General features: G+C 42.7%; 2 protein-coding genes across 3 annotated transcripts in view; one reads left to right on the top strand and one right to left on the bottom strand.

Moving 5' to 3' along the window:
• The window catches only part of LOC138982434 (tubulin monoglutamylase TTLL4-like), a 32,571-nt gene extending 28,859 nt beyond the window's left edge, over nt 1-3,712 (top strand). The window contains exon 18 of the mRNA XM_070355714.1: nt 750-3,712. Within this exon, the coding sequence (XP_070211815.1) occupies nt 750-906 (157 nt within the window). The 3' untranslated portion in view covers nt 907-3,712. The remainder of the gene's footprint in view (nt 1-749) is intronic.
• Nucleotides 3,713-5,999: 2,287 nt separating this feature from the next.
• On the bottom strand, nt 6,000-18,244 carry LOC138982443 (E3 ubiquitin-protein ligase TRIM56-like). Of its 2 annotated transcripts, none has more exons than XM_070355737.1 (2): nt 18,123-18,244; nt 6,000-11,785 (listed from the first exon to the last, which is right to left on the bottom strand). In XM_070355737.1, the coding sequence occupies exon 2, from the start codon at nt 11,779-11,781 to the stop codon at nt 10,447-10,449; it is 1,335 nt and encodes a 444-aa protein (XP_070211838.1). In that variant the 5' UTR covers nt 11,782-11,785; nt 18,123-18,244; the 3' UTR covers nt 6,000-10,446. The 2 variants fall into 2 exon arrangements, with proteins under 2 accessions (XP_070211838.1, XP_070211837.1); XM_070355736.1 differs by having other exon boundaries at nt 18,145-18,202.

The raw sequence follows: 18,244 nt of genomic DNA on the forward strand, positions 1-18,244 counted from the left end.
TACCTATTCAAATTTGTACAATCGGCTCTTCCGCAAGAATGTTTGGAGAATCACAACAAAATATATCTAATGCAGAGATGCACATGCACACCCTTGGTATACCGCAAACATCCCAGTAAAAGTTTACCGTAACCCCCCTCCCTCCCCCCCCCCCCCCCCCCCTCCCCTTAAAAAAAAAAAATAAATAAAAAAAATAAATGTACTGCGTTAGTCATTGATACCTAAAGCACTGTCTCGAAACTAACGCGATAGTCGGACAGAGTTGCGCCCCTGGAACGGCAGGTAGTTCCGGTTTGTGTTTGCACAATGGAACCGCATGACAATCCGCCCTTCAACTGCTTGACCCGCGTAGTTTGAACAGCAGACACAGTAACGTTTCCCTCCACCACTAATCTTCTTCTCTCGTTCTGCCATTTTGGACGTAAACAAAACAACCGGAACTACCCGCCGACAGCGCTACTGGCTATGTCAGGGACGGACAACTCTTATCACTTTCGTTTTGAGACAATGCCATAGCTTTGCCTAAACCTTGGCTGCCAGCGTTTGCATTAATGCAAGCCTTCATTAGTTTTTCTTCATTTTGATGTTCATTTGTTTATTTGTCACCATTTTTGTGTGCACTTTTTTTGTTAATGTTTATCTCCATGTAGTGTCAGTGTGACAATCTATTAGTTCAGAACTTGTTTTGTCTCAAAATAAAAAAAATTCAATATCTCTCATTCCTCAGCAAAATTCTATTTTATTTTCAGTGCCGTGTTGGCACGCCTGCCCAAGGTGCGGAGCGGAATGTCAGTGGCCCAGTCCAAAACGACCATCTCTCAGGCCACAGGCACGTCATCGTTCAGCACCCTCAACTCCTCCCCTCCCCTGTCGCGCACCTTCCAACCGCTGGACCCGTCAAGGTGACTAGCGGTCCGCCTGCCTCCACTGGAGAACGTGTTCCAGGGGGCCATGCCTGTCATGGCCTCTGAACGCTATCGTCGGAAGGCGCTCAACGGACCTCGAGCGTCTAGCGAGCGACCACCCCACCGACTGCGATCGGCCAGCAAGACCCGTGGGTCACGCTCCAGCAGGTTCTACTGATTGACTCAACTGTTTCTTGTCCGATCACACCATGACATGAGCGCTCCATTTTTCGTTTTTGACCATTTTTACGTCCAGCACTACTTTTTCTATTGATCATGTACTTTCGTTCTCAGGACTAATGACAAGCGACTGTGATAAAACACGTTCCTATCAGCAAGAAATTTCATGTCTGCTTTTTTGTGACATGATTGTGCCTATTTCCGTGAGCTGTTGCAGCATTAGTTTTCGTGTCAAACCAAAGTCATTCCAGTGTATGTGTGTGCCTTGCATTAGTTGTATGTGTCGTGATGTCATTCTTCAATTTTCATGGTGATTGCTACAGTTCAAGGGAAAGCAGAAGAGTAGGCAAGTTTTCGCAGTTCTTCATGTGTGTTCCACAGAAAAGTAAAAGAGGAAAACGGTGACCAGCCTTGATTTTGAAATGTGGAGGCATGGTCTGCGTGGACATTTCAGTTGCTGCAATTGGACATTTCAGCTACAGTGGAACCCCCCTTGACCTCCAAAAACTCCAGAATAATCAGGTCTTAAAAACAAAGGAGTCTTAAAATGGGGGTACATTTATTGATGTTATGAATAGAAGATGTAAAACATCAAGGTCTTAAAATAGGGGAGTCTTAAACTGGGGGGTCTTAAAAGGGGGGTTCCACTGTCCTATAGTAGGTGGCATGTTTCCACTGTAAAACCTTGCTGATGTATTTATTTCTGCAGTGTTGACCCTGCTTTTTGTCTCTTGGATTTGTGGTATGTCCCTCTCGGCACATTTCATGTCACAATATTGCATTTTGATCCAACTACCCATAAATTAGATTTACCGTACATTTTTGATTCATTAATTTTCATAGCTAATATGTTTCAAAATTGGGCACACATTTCATAAATCAGCTTTGCCATCCGATCCATAAAACCACGGTTCACACATTACATAGATGCGCGACAGTTGAGCCTACGGAGGTAGGCGGGAAAACGTAAACCTGGATTCAAAGATTCACGGACACTTTTTTTTCACATAAGATTCTATCCACTTTTTATGGATCTTTAATTTAAAATTTTTTATTTTTGTATACTTTAGTTAGAAATCTCAAGTATTTATAAAGGTTAGAAATGGGAGTGAATGTGTGAGTGTTTTTTTTAATATTATTACAGATACATTTTCTAGGACTGTATAGGTACATGTTTGCTAATTTTGGTCATTTTTTTTATATTTAGTCAAGTTTTGACTAAATATTTTAACATCGAGGGGGAATCGAAATGAGGGTTGTGGTGTATGTGCGTGCGTGTGTGCGTGTGTGTGTGTGTGTGTGTGTGTTGAGCGATTCAGACTAAACTACTGGACGATCTTTATGAAATTTGACATGAGAGTTCCTGGGTATGAAATCCCCGAACGTTTTTTTCATTTTTTTGATAAATGTCTTTGATGACGTCATATCCGGCTTTTCGTGAAAGTTGAGGTGGCACTGTCACGCCCTCATTTTTCAACCAAATTGGTTGAAATTTTGGTCAAGTAATCTTCGACGAAGCCCGGACTTCGGTATTGCATTTCAGCTTGGTGGCTTAAAAATTAATTAATGACTTTGGTCATTAAAAATCTGAAAATTGTAAAAAAAAAATAAAAATTTATAAAACGATCCAAATTTACGTTTATCTTATTCTCCATTATTTGCTGATTCCAAAAACATATAAATATGTTATATTCGGATTAAAAACAAGCTCTGAAAATTAAATATATAAAAATTATTATCAAAATTTTTTTTTCGAAATCAATTTAAAAACACTTTCATCTTATTCCTTGTCGGTTCCGGATTCCAAAAATATATAGATATGATATGTTTGGATTAAAAACACGCTCAGAAAGTTAAAACGAAGAGAGGTACAGAAAAGCGTGCTATCCTTCTCAGCGCAACGAATACCCCGCTCTTCTTGTCAATTCCACGGGCACTGCCTTTGCCACGGGCGGTGGAGTGACGATGCTACGAGTATACGGTCTTGCTGCGTTGCGTTGCGTTCAGTTTCATTCTGTGAGTTCGACAGCTACTTGACTAAATATTGTATTTTCGCCTTACGCAACTTGTTTAATATTGCTCGTGGAATAAACTGCTGAATCTATGCACTTTTGTGTTGTGCGCCTACAAGCACTGTCACTGAGCTATTGTTAGCCGTTGTGTTCACATGGTCACATGATTTGATTTGATTTGATTTGACCTTTGGCCCACTTGGCAGTGTTGATTATTTAATAAAAGGAAACTAGCTAGGAAGAGAGCAGTTGCTCCAAGCTGCACAGCTTTTCAATGAACTCAACACAGAGACATACACACAGAGACCAGTTCTGGTTATCTTATTGGTTACACTTGGTATCACATGACATGTTACATTTATGAAACAGCATTGCATGATTGCAGCATGGGCTCCTTTCTTCCAGCAAATAAACTGTCCTATAGATTTACAGCATTATGAGAACATTCTTTTGATATGGTTACAACCTCAGCATTGACTGGCATCTTCTATTTAAAAAAATTTTGTATTACATTGGCCTTTGTCAGTTTTAACTCTTTAATTAATATCTTATGTGACAGCTCAGTGACTAAGCAGTTATGATTCTGCTACGCTTTTAATAAAGAACTCCAGTTCAGCTGTTGTTGTGGTCATTTATAAAAGCATTATGATGTTTGAACTCGTTTTTCTGGCGCGAAAATGTAAATGTATGTGCAAGTGAAATACCGTCCCTACAGCATTATTAACCCCACTTGTGGTCTTTTTGGAGTCAGAAAAGCATGTGCTTGTTCCCTGGAAGTCAGATATATGTGTGCGTTTCAAGTGTGTACATAGGTTATAACTTATTGAGGGTGCTTTTGTGTCCTGCATAAAGAATGTGCTGGATTGACGTGTGTTGATAGGTGTGGCTTGTCTAGTTTTGAATGAGATAACAGTTTCTTCTTTTACCATGTGTCCAACCATTTACAAGTATGATGAAACTGTATAGCATTACATACAATTTAACTGGCTTACCATTACAAGAAACAGGATATGGGTCTATGAAAATAATAATTAAGAATTTTGATATCTGGTAATAAAACAACTATACCCACAATAATGCTTTAACTTTATTGAATATGGGCCTTTCTAGTTTGAGAAAATTTCAAACGCTGCTCTATAATTTTGCACACAAAAATATCTGACATGCAATGGAATCTAGATTTGGGCATAAATAACAGCAGCTTTATGTCAATAAATGATGTCAGTTTTCAACCGTTTATGCATATTTTAAGATTTCCTCACACACTTGATGTTATACATGTGATATACACAACATACAAAACACAGTCAACACTACTTTTTGGACAAGAAAACAAACAGGTATGTTTGTCAGTGCAAACACCTAAGTTCAGCAATATAATGGACTGAATATAATTCAAATGCGTTCTCACTCTCTCGAAAACACAAGCAAATTATTAATCAAACAAGAAGAAACCAGTAGTTTTATGTCGACAGACAGATTTTTTTTTAATTGTAAAAAGGTAATCTTAAAGTTCAGGCCAAAAGCCTACCTTAAACTTACAGAAATTGCCAGAATTTTCATGGCCTCCAACACGGGGCACCCAAAACTGTGCGTCCCTGCGTCCTATATGCACTGGAGCCGAAAAAATGTCCATGTACGAGAAACTCTTGAAGGGAGCCCAGTTCACACTAAACTTGAGAAGAGCGGGTCTCAGGACTCATTAAAGTTGTGTTACGTCGGTAATGATGTCTGCTAGTTTCCATACAGAATAGACAAGAACGTACATTTAGCTGTATTTCGAAGACTGCGGAAATGTCGTACCAGATTACTACCGACCCCAAGTTAGAGAATAAATCAAACTGACATGACAAATAACACTTTTGTGTAGGTCTCATAGAACTGCCAAAAGTCCTGCTGATATTGGGACCCTCTACAATTCTGCGGCGGATACAAATATAATTGGGGGACCCTGGACCCTACACGTAAAGCATCGGTGGGGAGCCTTGCTAACGATTGTTTTTCTCCGACTCGTGTTGCCTAAACACAAGAGGTGGGGTTGCACTACAACAGACTCTTGTGATTTTCACAAAAGAACCGGGTTCCGTTTACATACATGTACGTACGTCATAACACATTTAAACTCATCTCAACATCTCCCTGTCCTAACATAAGCAATTGAGTGCTTTTTTTTTAATCAGTTATACATGTACTTTATTTTGAGAAAGACATGGACTGACAGAAAGTTTGTTTCCAGTTTAGCATGTTTAGTATGTGTATTATTAACCCTTTAGATTTGTATTTCAGATGAACCTACACACATAACCTCTTATTTATTAATTTTGTCTAGACTTGGTAAAATATTAATAATAGCACAGGAAGGTGGTGGGACTCTTATAATAGAACCTGTTTAAATTGTAATGGGCCAGTTGTACTACTTCGATTTTGTTTTATACTGTACTTTGTCTTTATGATTAATGATTTTGTTTAGAAGTCTTATGAAACAGATGAACAGGAATGGCGAGTGATACATTTTGCTGTGTCCAAAGATGCTTAATACAGTCCCACTGACTGAAAATATTGTTTAGCAAGCCATATCATGTTGAAAGAATAACAAACATTACTTTAGATTAAAAAATTAAATAAAAATGATTGTATGCATGGTGTTGCTATTTTTGTTTTCATATTTTGAGTATAACAGTTTCACCTTTAAACTGAGAAGTGCATCTTTAAACTAAGAAGTGCATCTTTGTATTGAGGTTTTCAAAAAGCTGTGCAAATCTTGCAAAATTCAAGGATGAAAAAAAGTATACTCTTCATTAGATATACCATAGCCAGAGGGGTTTAAAGCAATTTATATAACATGCATGTGTGCTCACACACACACACACACACACGCACAGATTTGAACAGCACACAAAAATGATATCAAATTCACATGTATTGAAGCTTTTGTAAACATGCATCTGCTGCAATATTGCTGAAAATCAGTCACAGCCACCTCGTAGATGAACGATTAATAGAAGCAGATCTGATTAAAGACAAACAAAATTAATATAACATAGTCCCTATTTTATTCAACTTCAAGCAAGTATATCACAACAAAAAAGTCAAGATCAAAGATGTGGACATACAAAAAAATTTTTTCCTTATTCAAAAACTCAAATCTTAAAACATGATATTCTTCTTACAAGAAGATTTTGTTACAATTTGCAGAATTAGATGCGATACACTGGTTGTGAATCACACTTAACAAATTACACCGATTTGTCTAAATCTTGAGGAATAACGTTTAAATGCCTTGATCAATCACACATAAACAAGTTCTAATCCTCTAACTAGACACTAAAACCTCATCTTACAAAAATTGCAAAAAACCCATTGAAGTTGATGAAAGGATTTGCAGAGATCTGCATTAATTACACTAATATAAACATAAAAGTGTCACATGTAATCTGACATTTTGAGACACAAAAACAACGCTCACTCAGAAATGTACATGCACTCCACAACAATCACTTAAATATAAACAATATGGCAAAATACAAATGTAGTACTGTAAATGTTATGCCACAAAGAAATAGGTTGAATTGTCCAAAAATGGTGGACTGCACTTCGCAATGCACACCATAATTATATAAGCCCCCCCCTCATGCAATATATATAATTAAAAAGCCAGATTGACTGCCAACGGAGTAACGCTCTAATACTCAGAATACAAAAAAGAAACAAGAATTGTAGGTTATTGGAACGTTTAATTATTGACAAAACAAAAAGTTACATTTATAGTAAGACTCGACCCAGTGGTCTTTAAATTTAACTTATCTCAAAATCGTCAATTCATTACGTCATTGATCAGTACCTCGCCAGCAATTTGCAAGCAAGATTCATCGAGGATTTTGAGATAAGTTCATTATTTGTCTCATATAGTTTGTCTACTTCGAAAAACAAAACGTTAAAAAATTTAGCTTGTTGTACTCGATAAGTTGTATTTAATTCATTGTATGAGATATTGTTATTTGTAGTTATTTATTTGAATAAAAAAATTTGGAAGAAAAAAAAGACCACTGGGTCTATATTCTGAGAATGTAACGTTTTCGTTTTGTCAATTATTAAACGTTCCAACAACCTGTAATTCTTCTTTTTTGATTCTGCAACATATATATAATTGTACACAAACTCTTCAAGTTCAACAACAATAAAGCTATAACAAGGCACTGTAAACATTTAATGGCACTAATCTATAATTACAATAGGTTTGTGACTGTGAGGTAAAAATGGTGATGTATGCTAAAAAGTAATAACGTATAAGACAACAAAAAGCAGTTAAAATAATAATTCAACATGTATTTAAATCAAAACAAAATGTACAGCTTATTTTCAGAAGCTGGTTAAACTCAATACATGATTAAATACCCTTTTCAAAACTATATAAAAAAAATGTGTTATATTAATTAACTAGCATTCATACTTTTTTTGAAGCTGATTCTAATCAAATCACTTTTAGACCATAGATCTACTCTAGCCACTTGTGTGAAAAAAGTAAGCAAGTCTCGCTTTGGCAATACAATAACACGGCAGAAAATCTTTCTTTCTTTGGTGTTTAACGTCGTTTTCAACCGTTCAAGGTAACAGGTTATATCGCGACGGGGAAAGGGGGGGCGGGGGGGAGAAACACGGCAGAAAATAAGCACATCAATTGGTATACATAGAATAAGCATACCCATCAACGATTCTTCAAAACTGATTCCCATAAAATCAAATGCACTACACACCTCCATTAAAAAACCCACTGATTACCCACAGCACTTGTACTGTGGAAATGAGCAGAACAAAACATCAGTGGTGCCAGCACTGAACAAATTCGAAACAGACTATAAATTTTCCAAAATTAAGAATCACATATCAAATCAGTGGAGCCGAGTTTCCTTCTTTGGCCCATGCATTAGGATTCAGCAAGCTGTATATATACAAGATGTCAACAACCACCACTGATATAGCAGTATCCCTTCCTTATTAGCCCTCAAGCAATCCATTTAGAGAAAGCTGACGACAAGCCCTCTGCTGCCTTTCCGAGCTCTAAAACATTGCAGAACACAACCCTTGGCAGGGTGTTTATGTTATCGCTCGGCCAGGAAAGAACAAATTTGCAAGCAAGACAAGGAAGAGAAATGAATTTCTGGCTGAAAATGTGCACAGTTAAGAAGTCACACACTGAGTCAGTTTAGTAGAAAGAGACATAGTCAGTACTATCAGGGCTGCTTAATAATAATACACACATTTTAAATCATCAGAATACACTCTCTGCAATCTTCTATACTGATTGCACAAAGAAACATTCAATGCGGAAGAAATCCGTTAAATACTGCTGTTTCCTACATGTCGAACCGGTACATAAGAATCACATTACACCGCCAACCGAAAGACCAAACTTGTCAAAGTTTTGTAAGTGATCACTACATCTTACAAGCAACAAAATATGCATGTTAGTGCATTTACACCTCCAGCATACATTCAGATTAAACTTATTACGCTTAAAACAATATTTATGCTGTTTTCAAGAAAAAAAAGTGAGTGTGGTTTAAGCTTTTTGAATATTCCGCGCAAATTTCGATGCTCGCGCCCTGCAAGGTCACGGCGGCCGCGAGCTGCTGAGCCGCTGCAGAGACTCTGCCGCAGAAAATCTGTGGCACCATAGGCGCCTTCCTGTAACATTTACGTGGTTTTAAGTGTATTTTGTTTAACATCAGTTCCTGGAGCCCTTGCAATGATTATAATGATGACAAGAAGCAGAAGTTTCAAAGTAGTGTTACAAAATGTGGTTGTCTTGAAACAATTAACACAGGGTTTTTTCCATGTTGAGTGCAGCTGAGAATAGTTCTGTGTGAACTCAGTTAATGCTGGTCCCGGCGTAACCGAGCCGCTACTGAACTCGCGATAAAAGATAGGCCTAACCACAAAAAACACAATCAGCACTTTCTTAAAAATCTTCCTTAAGCTATTGGTGATATATATGATATTACACTGACTAACCTTTTCATCTAAACCCTAGTTCTTCTTTGCGAATGAATGTATTTTCTACTTTTGACGAGAAAAAAATAAAATGTATTCAGCTAGAGCCTATGCTTTCTTACTGCTGGGTGTCTGTAGCAGACGATACATGTGCTCTGACAGAGAAATACAAGTCTAGAGTAAAGATAATGCAATGAACTTCGATATTTATCAACAGAGACAAAAGGTTCCTTTGGATATGCTTTCAAATAGAGATATTATATTCAGCAAGTATTTGTGTTGTTGAGTCAGTAGGGCATGATAACAGAGATATAATATATAGCCTACATTGATCATCTATCACAGTCTACATAATTATTTCTGATCACTGATGATAAGTTGGAAATCCATTTTGACAATTTTAACACAGATGCATATATTTTCTTGGCAGTGCGGCGCATCTATCCAATTATAATTAAATTCCAATCATTAATTCCCCCCCCCCGGGCCTCTATCCGGCTGCTGTTTCTAAAATCATCTTCTTTTATTATTTTTTTTATCTGTTTGGGGGCTGGGGAGGGGGGGAGATTGTGTGCTTTACAGGCAGTGCTTAGCTCTGTTAAACAGATTGCTATTTAACCTGTGTTACAGCCACTTGAATGCAATGATTCATCCACACATAATCCCGTTTATTTAAGACGGAAGCACGTGACCATCCTGGCAATACTCTCTAGATAGATAAAAGAAAGTGTTAACAGATTATATTTCACAGTTTTGGTTTTAATCAATAAGTGCTTGAAGCGATTTTAAATTAGCATAATGATTGACCTTGCTAAAATGTGCAACTGAGATACTTTATCGAAGTTTTTAATACAACATTTCGATGCAGTCATGGCAACGCGTATGCTTCAAAATGTCGTCTGCAAAACCCCCACATACATAGCAAAAATGCTCTGGTCTTCGCTTTGCAGACTTCTCCAAGAGTTTTTACTGAGACTCGGTTCCGAGATTCTGAATTATAAACAGTGGCCACCAGAGATAAACAACGGCAACTCGCCTGCAGGCTAGCGGCGAAAGACAAACCGTTTAACGGTTGACGAGCCGGGGCTTGTTTTGTCAGCACACGCTAAACAAAACAAGGCAGCTCTAATACTGAATTCGCCTCCACTGATTTGATATGAATACAAGAAAGGTTAGTGTATCACTGTTACATAGGACTGGATGAATCACAATGCAGAACATTCACAAGACTTAATCAGAAAGCTTCTTCAATTAGTTTTGTATAAAATAACAAAGCCCTACTGTCATTATGACACAAATTTCTAACATTTGGAGTGCTCACTGGTAATTCTGAGCTGCTTTGAATTATGGATAGATGTTCACTCAGTAGAGTGGCGCCATCTTGACTTCCTGTACGCAAAGCAGCCGGAGAGTGTCAAATACGTCACCAGCACCAAAATGAGGATGCCCTCATGGTCTGCAGGGGAGCTGTAGCAAGCTGCAGACAGTGTGAACACAGTGTACATCATGGCAAGCAACATCATCATAACCAACGCTTGGGACCAGGTGATCTTCCTCCACAGTTGCCACAACAGGGGAGGCCTGCCGTTTCCAAGGTGCAAGAAAGAGTACCGGGCCCGGAGCGAACCGAATGTGGCAGCAAGATACCCTCGCCACTGTAGATGGCGGCCAGCCAGGAATTTCTGATCACACAGCTGCACTGACGATTGTGAAGTAGCATTCTTGCGTAGCTCCTCAAGATCTGAGGAAAACGTCTTGAACGCGTCCAAGAGTTCCAGGCAGACATCTCCTTCTTGCAGGCCGCGAAGGAAACCCACACCAAGATCTAGCCTCTGAGCAAGCTTCACCAGTCGGCCTCTACAGCTTGCAAGTTTGGTAAGCTGCTGTTGCTCCTCGTGGTGTACTTTGTCCATTGCGGCCGCTGACATTTTATCCACCAGGGCGTGCAGCTCTCGAGTGCGAAACTGCACAGCTGCCAGAGTTCTTGCTGTGTTGTCCCTGGCCTCTATTTCAGCTCCTTCAATCTGTCGCAGCCATGCTCGCACAGCCCTGCGTTCCCGGGTCAGTGTTTCCAGTTTCCTCTGCAGGTGCTCTCTGGAGCTGTGTAGCTTCTTGCCCAAAGGGAGCACAACATGCTTGCGGTGCTCTCCACAGCTGCAGCTGACACACACAGGGTGCTGACACGTTTCACAGAACAGCTGAACCACTTCCTCTGTGTGAATGCTGCAAGGTTTGTTGGCCGTCCCCGAGATCGTGGTAGCTGGGCCTCCTACCTCCATTCGCAAGATGTTCACCTGGTTTGAATCCTTGTGCTGCACAAGGCGGTGCTCGTGAATACAGAAGCGGCAAATGTCAAGGTCACAGTCGATGCAGTGGAACTGCGATATAACACTGCCTCGTTGGCAGACCTGACACGGGCCCACTTCTACTTCATCCCCAAGCTCATCCTGAAGACTGCGCACAAAAAAGTTGACAGGCAGTTCTGCGATTCCTCCTCTTGGAACGCAGACATCTCTACGACACTGTGGGCAGCGAAACATGCGTCCTGAGGTGGAGGAGATAAGCAGACGGTTGATGCACTCTTTGCACATGGTGTGGTGACAGGGCAGAAGACGAGGGTCATGGAATTCATCCATACACACAGGACATTGTAGTAGCCTCTCCCTCAGACGCTCAACCTTGTCTCCATCCATGTTGCTGAAAATGGAAAATTTCAATAGTAAATTTCCATTTGATTAATATACTTACCCAATTCTCATAAATGCATTGACTTCAATCTCACATGCTAGATGTCGAAAAACTACTCAAATTACCTGCCCTTGCAAGGGTGGTAACCAAGCTAAAAAACAGATGCCATAGCCGTTGCTATGCCCTGTCCCACCTGGTTACCCATAACCCACCGCGCACCACGTGAGCGCCGGCATCCGGAATAATCATTCGAGACTTCTCAAAAACCCTTAGGAAATTAAGTAGCGGGGATGGATGGGAGGGTATTAACTATGAGAATTGGGTAAGTATATTAATCAAATGAAAATTTACTATTGACATTTTCCATTAAATTACATATTCTTACCCAATTCTCATAAATGCAGATTGCTCCTAAAGGCGGAGGGAACTTACTTATGTCCCTGAGAGAACCTGTCCTGCAGAAACTAACGAAGGCTAGTAGACTGAGAGCTACTGCTCCTAACTCCAGGCAATATAGATGCCCAAGGAGTTGAGTCTACATCCACAGCCTCAAGACTGCAATTGCCAATGTAGGCTCCCATCCAGACAGAGACGCATCCATGAAGTGGTCTAAGTCCGGGGGGGAACAAAGCTAGGGGAAAACGCCCTGAGCGATCCAATTGGATTACAGCCACCTACTCGCGTGGAGGAACCCACCCTGGAGGAGGACCCTCTTGTCCCAGACCTGTGAGGCCGAGTCCCAAAGAGACTTGATAAAAGACTCGAGGGCCAGCATAGCCATCGATTCCGTCTGACCGAGGAACAAGGCTAAGGACCTCGCAGAGGTCTGCTCTCGTGCCAGTCTGGCAGTGATAAGAGCCTAAAGCCTCTCTATTCTCTCCTGTGAAGGACGAACCTTCCAAGAGATAGTGTCGAACGGCATGCCCAGGTAAAACACCTGGGATGGGGACAGCTCGGATTTTGCCTGGTTCACTGAGAACACCAGGCAAAAAGCCTGGCAAAAAGCCTGGTTCAACACCATCTGAAAGTGCAGCTGGCAAGCTGATTGACTCTGATAAAAGATCAACCAGTCCCCGAAGTCGTCCACAGACGAATAGCTCTCCAAAAACGGAGCCACTTCCTGTCTGCAGGAACGCATAAGGAAGGCTTGTGTGAGAGCACAGAGGAAAATCTCAGCCAAAGCTGATACCTCTAGCCCATGCCGTCCCACCTCCCCTGGAGAGGGAGGAGACACTGAACAAAACACCCACTTTGTGACCGGGAGCGCATCAATGCGCTGCTACTTGTCCATGAAGGAAGGGCAAGACTGTGGCTTCTGAGTAGGCTTTAACAAAACCCCGAAAAAAGCCTGACCCTTGCTTCCTGTAACCGGTGTGAAATCAAACCCCTTGTAAAAGAAGGAGATCACACCTGGTGAAGACAGTGTGGGCATAGAACATCACTGACAAACTCATCTGCTCGGTGATGACCCTAGCCAGAGCTGACAGCAGCATGGCTACGGCCCTATCCGAGGCATCCTCCCTAAACCAAAAGAGTCCAGGTAGGATAAGATGGCTCGTATGAGAGCACAGAGGAGAGTCTCAGCAAAAGCAGATAACTCTACACCATGCCGTCCCACCTCCTCCAGAGAGGAGAGGGAGGAGTAACATCACGAAACCCCACGTTCCCTGTGGTCTATTTGTGAAGCCAGGAGACTAGTTCCAGCGGAGCGGAAAAACTAGCCCCTGGCAACGAAAATGTCTGAATCAGATCCTGAGACTTGACATTCCAACCTATCTTCTTCCGCACTAAAAGTGAGAACGAAGCAGCCTTAAACCCAGAAGCCAGCCACTGGCTAGCAGGAGGAGCAGGACCATGCGCATGAAGCAGCGGGAAAGGTGTAGGCTGAAGACCACTACCCTGAGGTGCGGGTCAAGCCAAGAGCTGCGAGATGTGGTAGGTAATCACCGGAGACTCGGCAAATCAAAACGATTGCGAGAAAGCCCGCGTAAACCCAAAGTCATCCGCGGAAGAGGGAGGAAGAGAGACACCCTGCTCTGAATCTGCCACCCCATCCGGGAAAAAGTAAGCTGCCACAGCAGCCGCTTTTTGCATAGCAAGCCTAGAAGCAGTAGGCAGCGCTACACACTCTCCCTCCTCAACCGAGGAGTCCGAATCCCGACCAGCAGTTGTGTCAAAACACAAAAGGAGGGGAGACAGGGGAGGTATCGCACTAAAACTCCTGCCGATAACACCGCCAAGAGTGAGAGTGAAAAGTGTGATCAGTCTCTGCCTGCCAACCCAAACCGCCCACCTGACGTGAGGGGGGAGAGGGGTTGGTAGTTGGCACAGCGCCCTGCCGAGAAGGAGGGAGAGTGGGGGTACGAGACAAAGCCAAGCCCGGCCAGCCGTACCCCACCCGCTGTGCGAGAGAAGCATCCCAGTGCTGAGAACCAGTCTGCCTGGTTTGAGCCACGCCGCGCCCCGAGTGGGGAGGGGGGTGGTTCGACACAGCCGTAACCCCTGGAGGGGGGAAAGACTGAATGAGAGACACAACCGTAAACGGCCGTCCCCCACTCGTCCACCTGCTGACGTCCTGTAGCCCTACCGCTCACCCACCCCGAGGAGGGGGGGTGACGGATGCTGGCTGAGGACAATGACCACTGGTAAGGCGATACTGTAGTCCGAGTCCCCACAATCCATTGTGTCAGAACACAAAGAAAGGGAGACTGGAGAGTTAAGAGCATGTTCTGTCTCCGCCTGCCACCGCCACCGCTCACCTACCCCAAGGGGGTAGAGGGGTAGGCAGCCGGCACAGCACCATGCTGAGAACAAAGCAGAGCAAAGCTCATTGTTCCCCGACCGCTGTGTGAGATACCCTGCCGAGAACAAAGCAGAGCAAAGCTCATTGTTCCCCGACCGCTGTGTGAGATACCCTGCCGAGAACAAAGCAGAGCAAAGCTCATTGTTCCCCGACCACTGTGTGAGATACCCTGCCGAGAACAAAGGAGAGCCAAGCTCATTGTTCCCCGACCGCCTTGCGAGAGACTGGCCCCAGCCGCCAAAACCGGTCTGACCACTTTGAACCAACCCGCGACGAGTGCGGGCAGCTATCACAGCCCCCTGCCCCAAATGGGGCAGAGGAGGAGTATGTAACGTAGCCTGGAAAGGCCGTACGTGGCACCCCGGCTGTGCTGACTGGCTTGAGCCACTCCGCGCCCCAGATGGGGAGGGGGGTGGCTCGTCACAGCAGTAAACCCCTGGATGGGGGAGAGACGCAAACCGTAAACGGCCGACCCCCACCCGTCCACCTGCTGAAGTCCAGTAGCCCCACCGCCTACCCACCCCGAGGGGAGGGGCGGTTGCCGGGCAAGGACAATAGAGGCATAGACTGAAAAGACAGTCCAACAGCGCCCACCCGATCCCGCCCAGAGTGCGGGAAAGGGTGGGCCGCCGTCACAGCCCCCACCCGATCCTGCGCAGAGGGCGGGAAAGGGTGGGCCACTGACACATCCCCCTGCCCCCATTGAGGCAGAGTGGGAACCAGCCCAGGCTGTGACTTACCGTGCCCCCCCCCCCCCCCACTCCCCCTTCCAAACGGTAAGGGAGCTGCATGCCCGACTCAGCTGTGCTAAAAGCAAGGAGAGCGGGCAGAGACAGGCCCCCTCTCCCAACGGAGAGAGTGCTCGTGAACAACCCCGTACTACCAGAGGCAGAAAGGGTTGAACCGAACTGGCCATTTGCACCAGACCACGGTGCGAAGCAGGAACACACACCCCCCCCCATCCCCCAACACACTGAGAAATACCGGAGGTAATCAGAGTGGTCAGAGGTAGGTAGGGAGCAGGCCCCCCCTCCCAAAAGGAGAGGATGCTCGCGAACAACCCAGAGCAACCAGAGGCAAAAAAGGGCTGAACCGAACTGGCCATTAAGCGAAGCTGCCAAGGAGTACGCCGCCACAGTGGGCAGGCCGATCGTGCCTCAAACAGCTGAGAAATAAACACATATTTCATCGTTAAGTCCCCCGAAAGTGGAAGACACTGACTGGTTCTCCTTAAGAGGAGAGGAGGGCTGGGAAGAAAAAACGAAACCTTATCCGCACGAACAGCTACTACAAAAGCAGTACTACTTGAAGGGTGGAACGACCCGCACAGAGGTTTCTAAAAAGGGCTAACAGCCTTATTCACTTCCTGCCTAGCCCTAAGTTACTGCTTGCTGGGGCGGGGATGTAGCTCAGTCGGTAGCGCGCTGGATTTGTATCCAGTTGGCCGCTGTCAGCGTGAGTTCGTCCCCACGTTCGGCGAGAGATTTATTTCTCAGAGTCAACTTTGTGTGCAGACTCTCCTCGGTGTCCGAACACCCCCGTGTTTACACGCAAGCACAAGACCAAGTGCGCACGAAAAAGATCCTGTAATCCATGTCAGAGTTCGGTGGGTTATAGAAACACGAAAATACCCAGCATGCTTCCTCCGAAAGCGGCGTATGGCTGCTTAAATGGCGGGGTAAAAACGGTCATACACGTAAAAGCCGTGGGAGTTTCAGCCCATGAACGAACAAACAAACTGCTTGCTATCGGCCATCTTGAAATGGCCGAAATCTTAGTCCACCAGAAAAGTACATTTCTGAAGCGGCTGTAAACAAGCAGCTAACAAACAACAATTCAATTCAATAAAAAGGGCAGGTCTCACCTAAAGAAAGGCGAACAGGTAAAGGCCCCTCCCCCCCCCAAGCCCATAAAGTCACAAAGACAAGGGCTAGGGAAAGCCAAGTGAGCAGACGAATTCCGCACGTCTGACGTGTGTCGTCGAAAGTCGAGAATGATTATTCTGGATGCCGGCGCTCACGTGGTGCGCGGTGGGTTATGGGTAACCAGGTGGGACAGGGCATAGCAACGGCTATGGCGTCTGTTTTTAGCTTGGTTACCACCCTTGCAAGGGCAGGTAATTTGAGTAGTTTTTCGACATCTAGCATGTGAGATTGAAGTCAATGCATTTATGAGAATTGGGTAAGAATATGTAATTTAATAATAAATTAATCATGATAATAAAAGTAGTAATAATAGCTGCATCGAATATAGCAAGGGGCAGATGTTATAAACATCTACAATTCTGACACAAGGATTCCAGAACTAGCTTTGGGAGATTTCAAACTCTTGAGGACGTGTTCAGTTTGTAAAAGTTTAAATCAATGGTTGCGCCTTATAAAAGGAGCTTAACCATTGAGTTTTTTAGAGTAACTGTCACATGCCTATGTTTTGCCCTCGACCATGGCTTGTGACGTCATTTTGGAAAGGTAGATATGGATGTGTATTTTTCACTTTTTTGTCTTAGGCCAAAAAGAAAAATGTCTGTTTCCGGTAACATCGCCGAATAAAATAGGATCGGTCGGTCATTTAAAAAAAAAAAATTGTAATTTTTCTTTTTATTTGTATTTATTTTTTTTACCTTTTTCTTACGTTTTGTTAACGTCTTTTTACGTGTTTTTTTAAACGCTTCCTTAGTTTACTTACAATTATTAGCACATGTTTTTGACCTAGATATATTGAAACTAAATAAAGTATACTTGACTTCATATTTTTTATTTTTTTTGTGTGTGTGCGAAAAGCGAAACAAAACTTGTAGGGTCGGCGCTTAAAAATAGGGTCGGTCGGGTTACTGGAAACATATTTTTCTTTTTGGCCTTAAACTAAAGACACTATAATGTAAATTCTATTTAAAATGTACATGTATTTGTATATCTATTGTTTTTACCACCATAAAAAGCTTCGATCGTGCTGTAGGAAAGTGCTATATATAAAATATCAAAAGTTGTGAAAGAAACAATTGAAAGTCAGAAGAGACTTTCTTCTGAGATTTGTTAAAATCTCTTAGCAGAGCAAAAGAGAGAGGAAACAAAAAATGTGTTGTTTCAATAAATATGAAAAAATATTATTTTTTATTATTATAGAGAGCACTTTTTTTTTATATATAAAAATTTATTATAATAAATGTGCTATAACTATTAATATTATCTGAAAAGTCAGACAGGGTACGTCTGAGAAACTGGTGGATTCTGTTTCTGTACTTTACCTTCCAGTGTCCCATATATATATATTATCTTTCACTATCAAACGTACTATAATCCACACATATTAATATTATATAGATCTCTTGATCCTGATCGGCTGAAAAAAGGATTACCAAATAAATCAAATTTTTATGTCAAAAGTACCAAGTTGTCCACGATATGTGGACCGTTCATGTTTGGCTTGGATCCACAATAGTTTCTGTATCAACTCCAAAATGAAAACATATTTAATAACACTGACAAGCACACAAAAGCACACGGACACCATGGCACGCTGGAAAAAAAAAGGGACGTTTGATACCTTTGTTAAATAATGTCCTCACTTCATTTTTTTGGGTCAATCTGTGCTGTACGTGTCTTTGCAGAACCGCGAATATCGATAGGTCTACATGATAGTCTACTTCCCGGTGCCTTTACAAACTT

The sequence above is a fragment of the Littorina saxatilis genome, linkage group LG12, assembly GCF_037325665.1.
Source record: "Littorina saxatilis isolate snail1 linkage group LG12, US_GU_Lsax_2.0, whole genome shotgun sequence".
Taxonomy (NCBI): Eukaryota; Metazoa; Mollusca; class Gastropoda; order Littorinimorpha; family Littorinidae; genus Littorina; species Littorina saxatilis.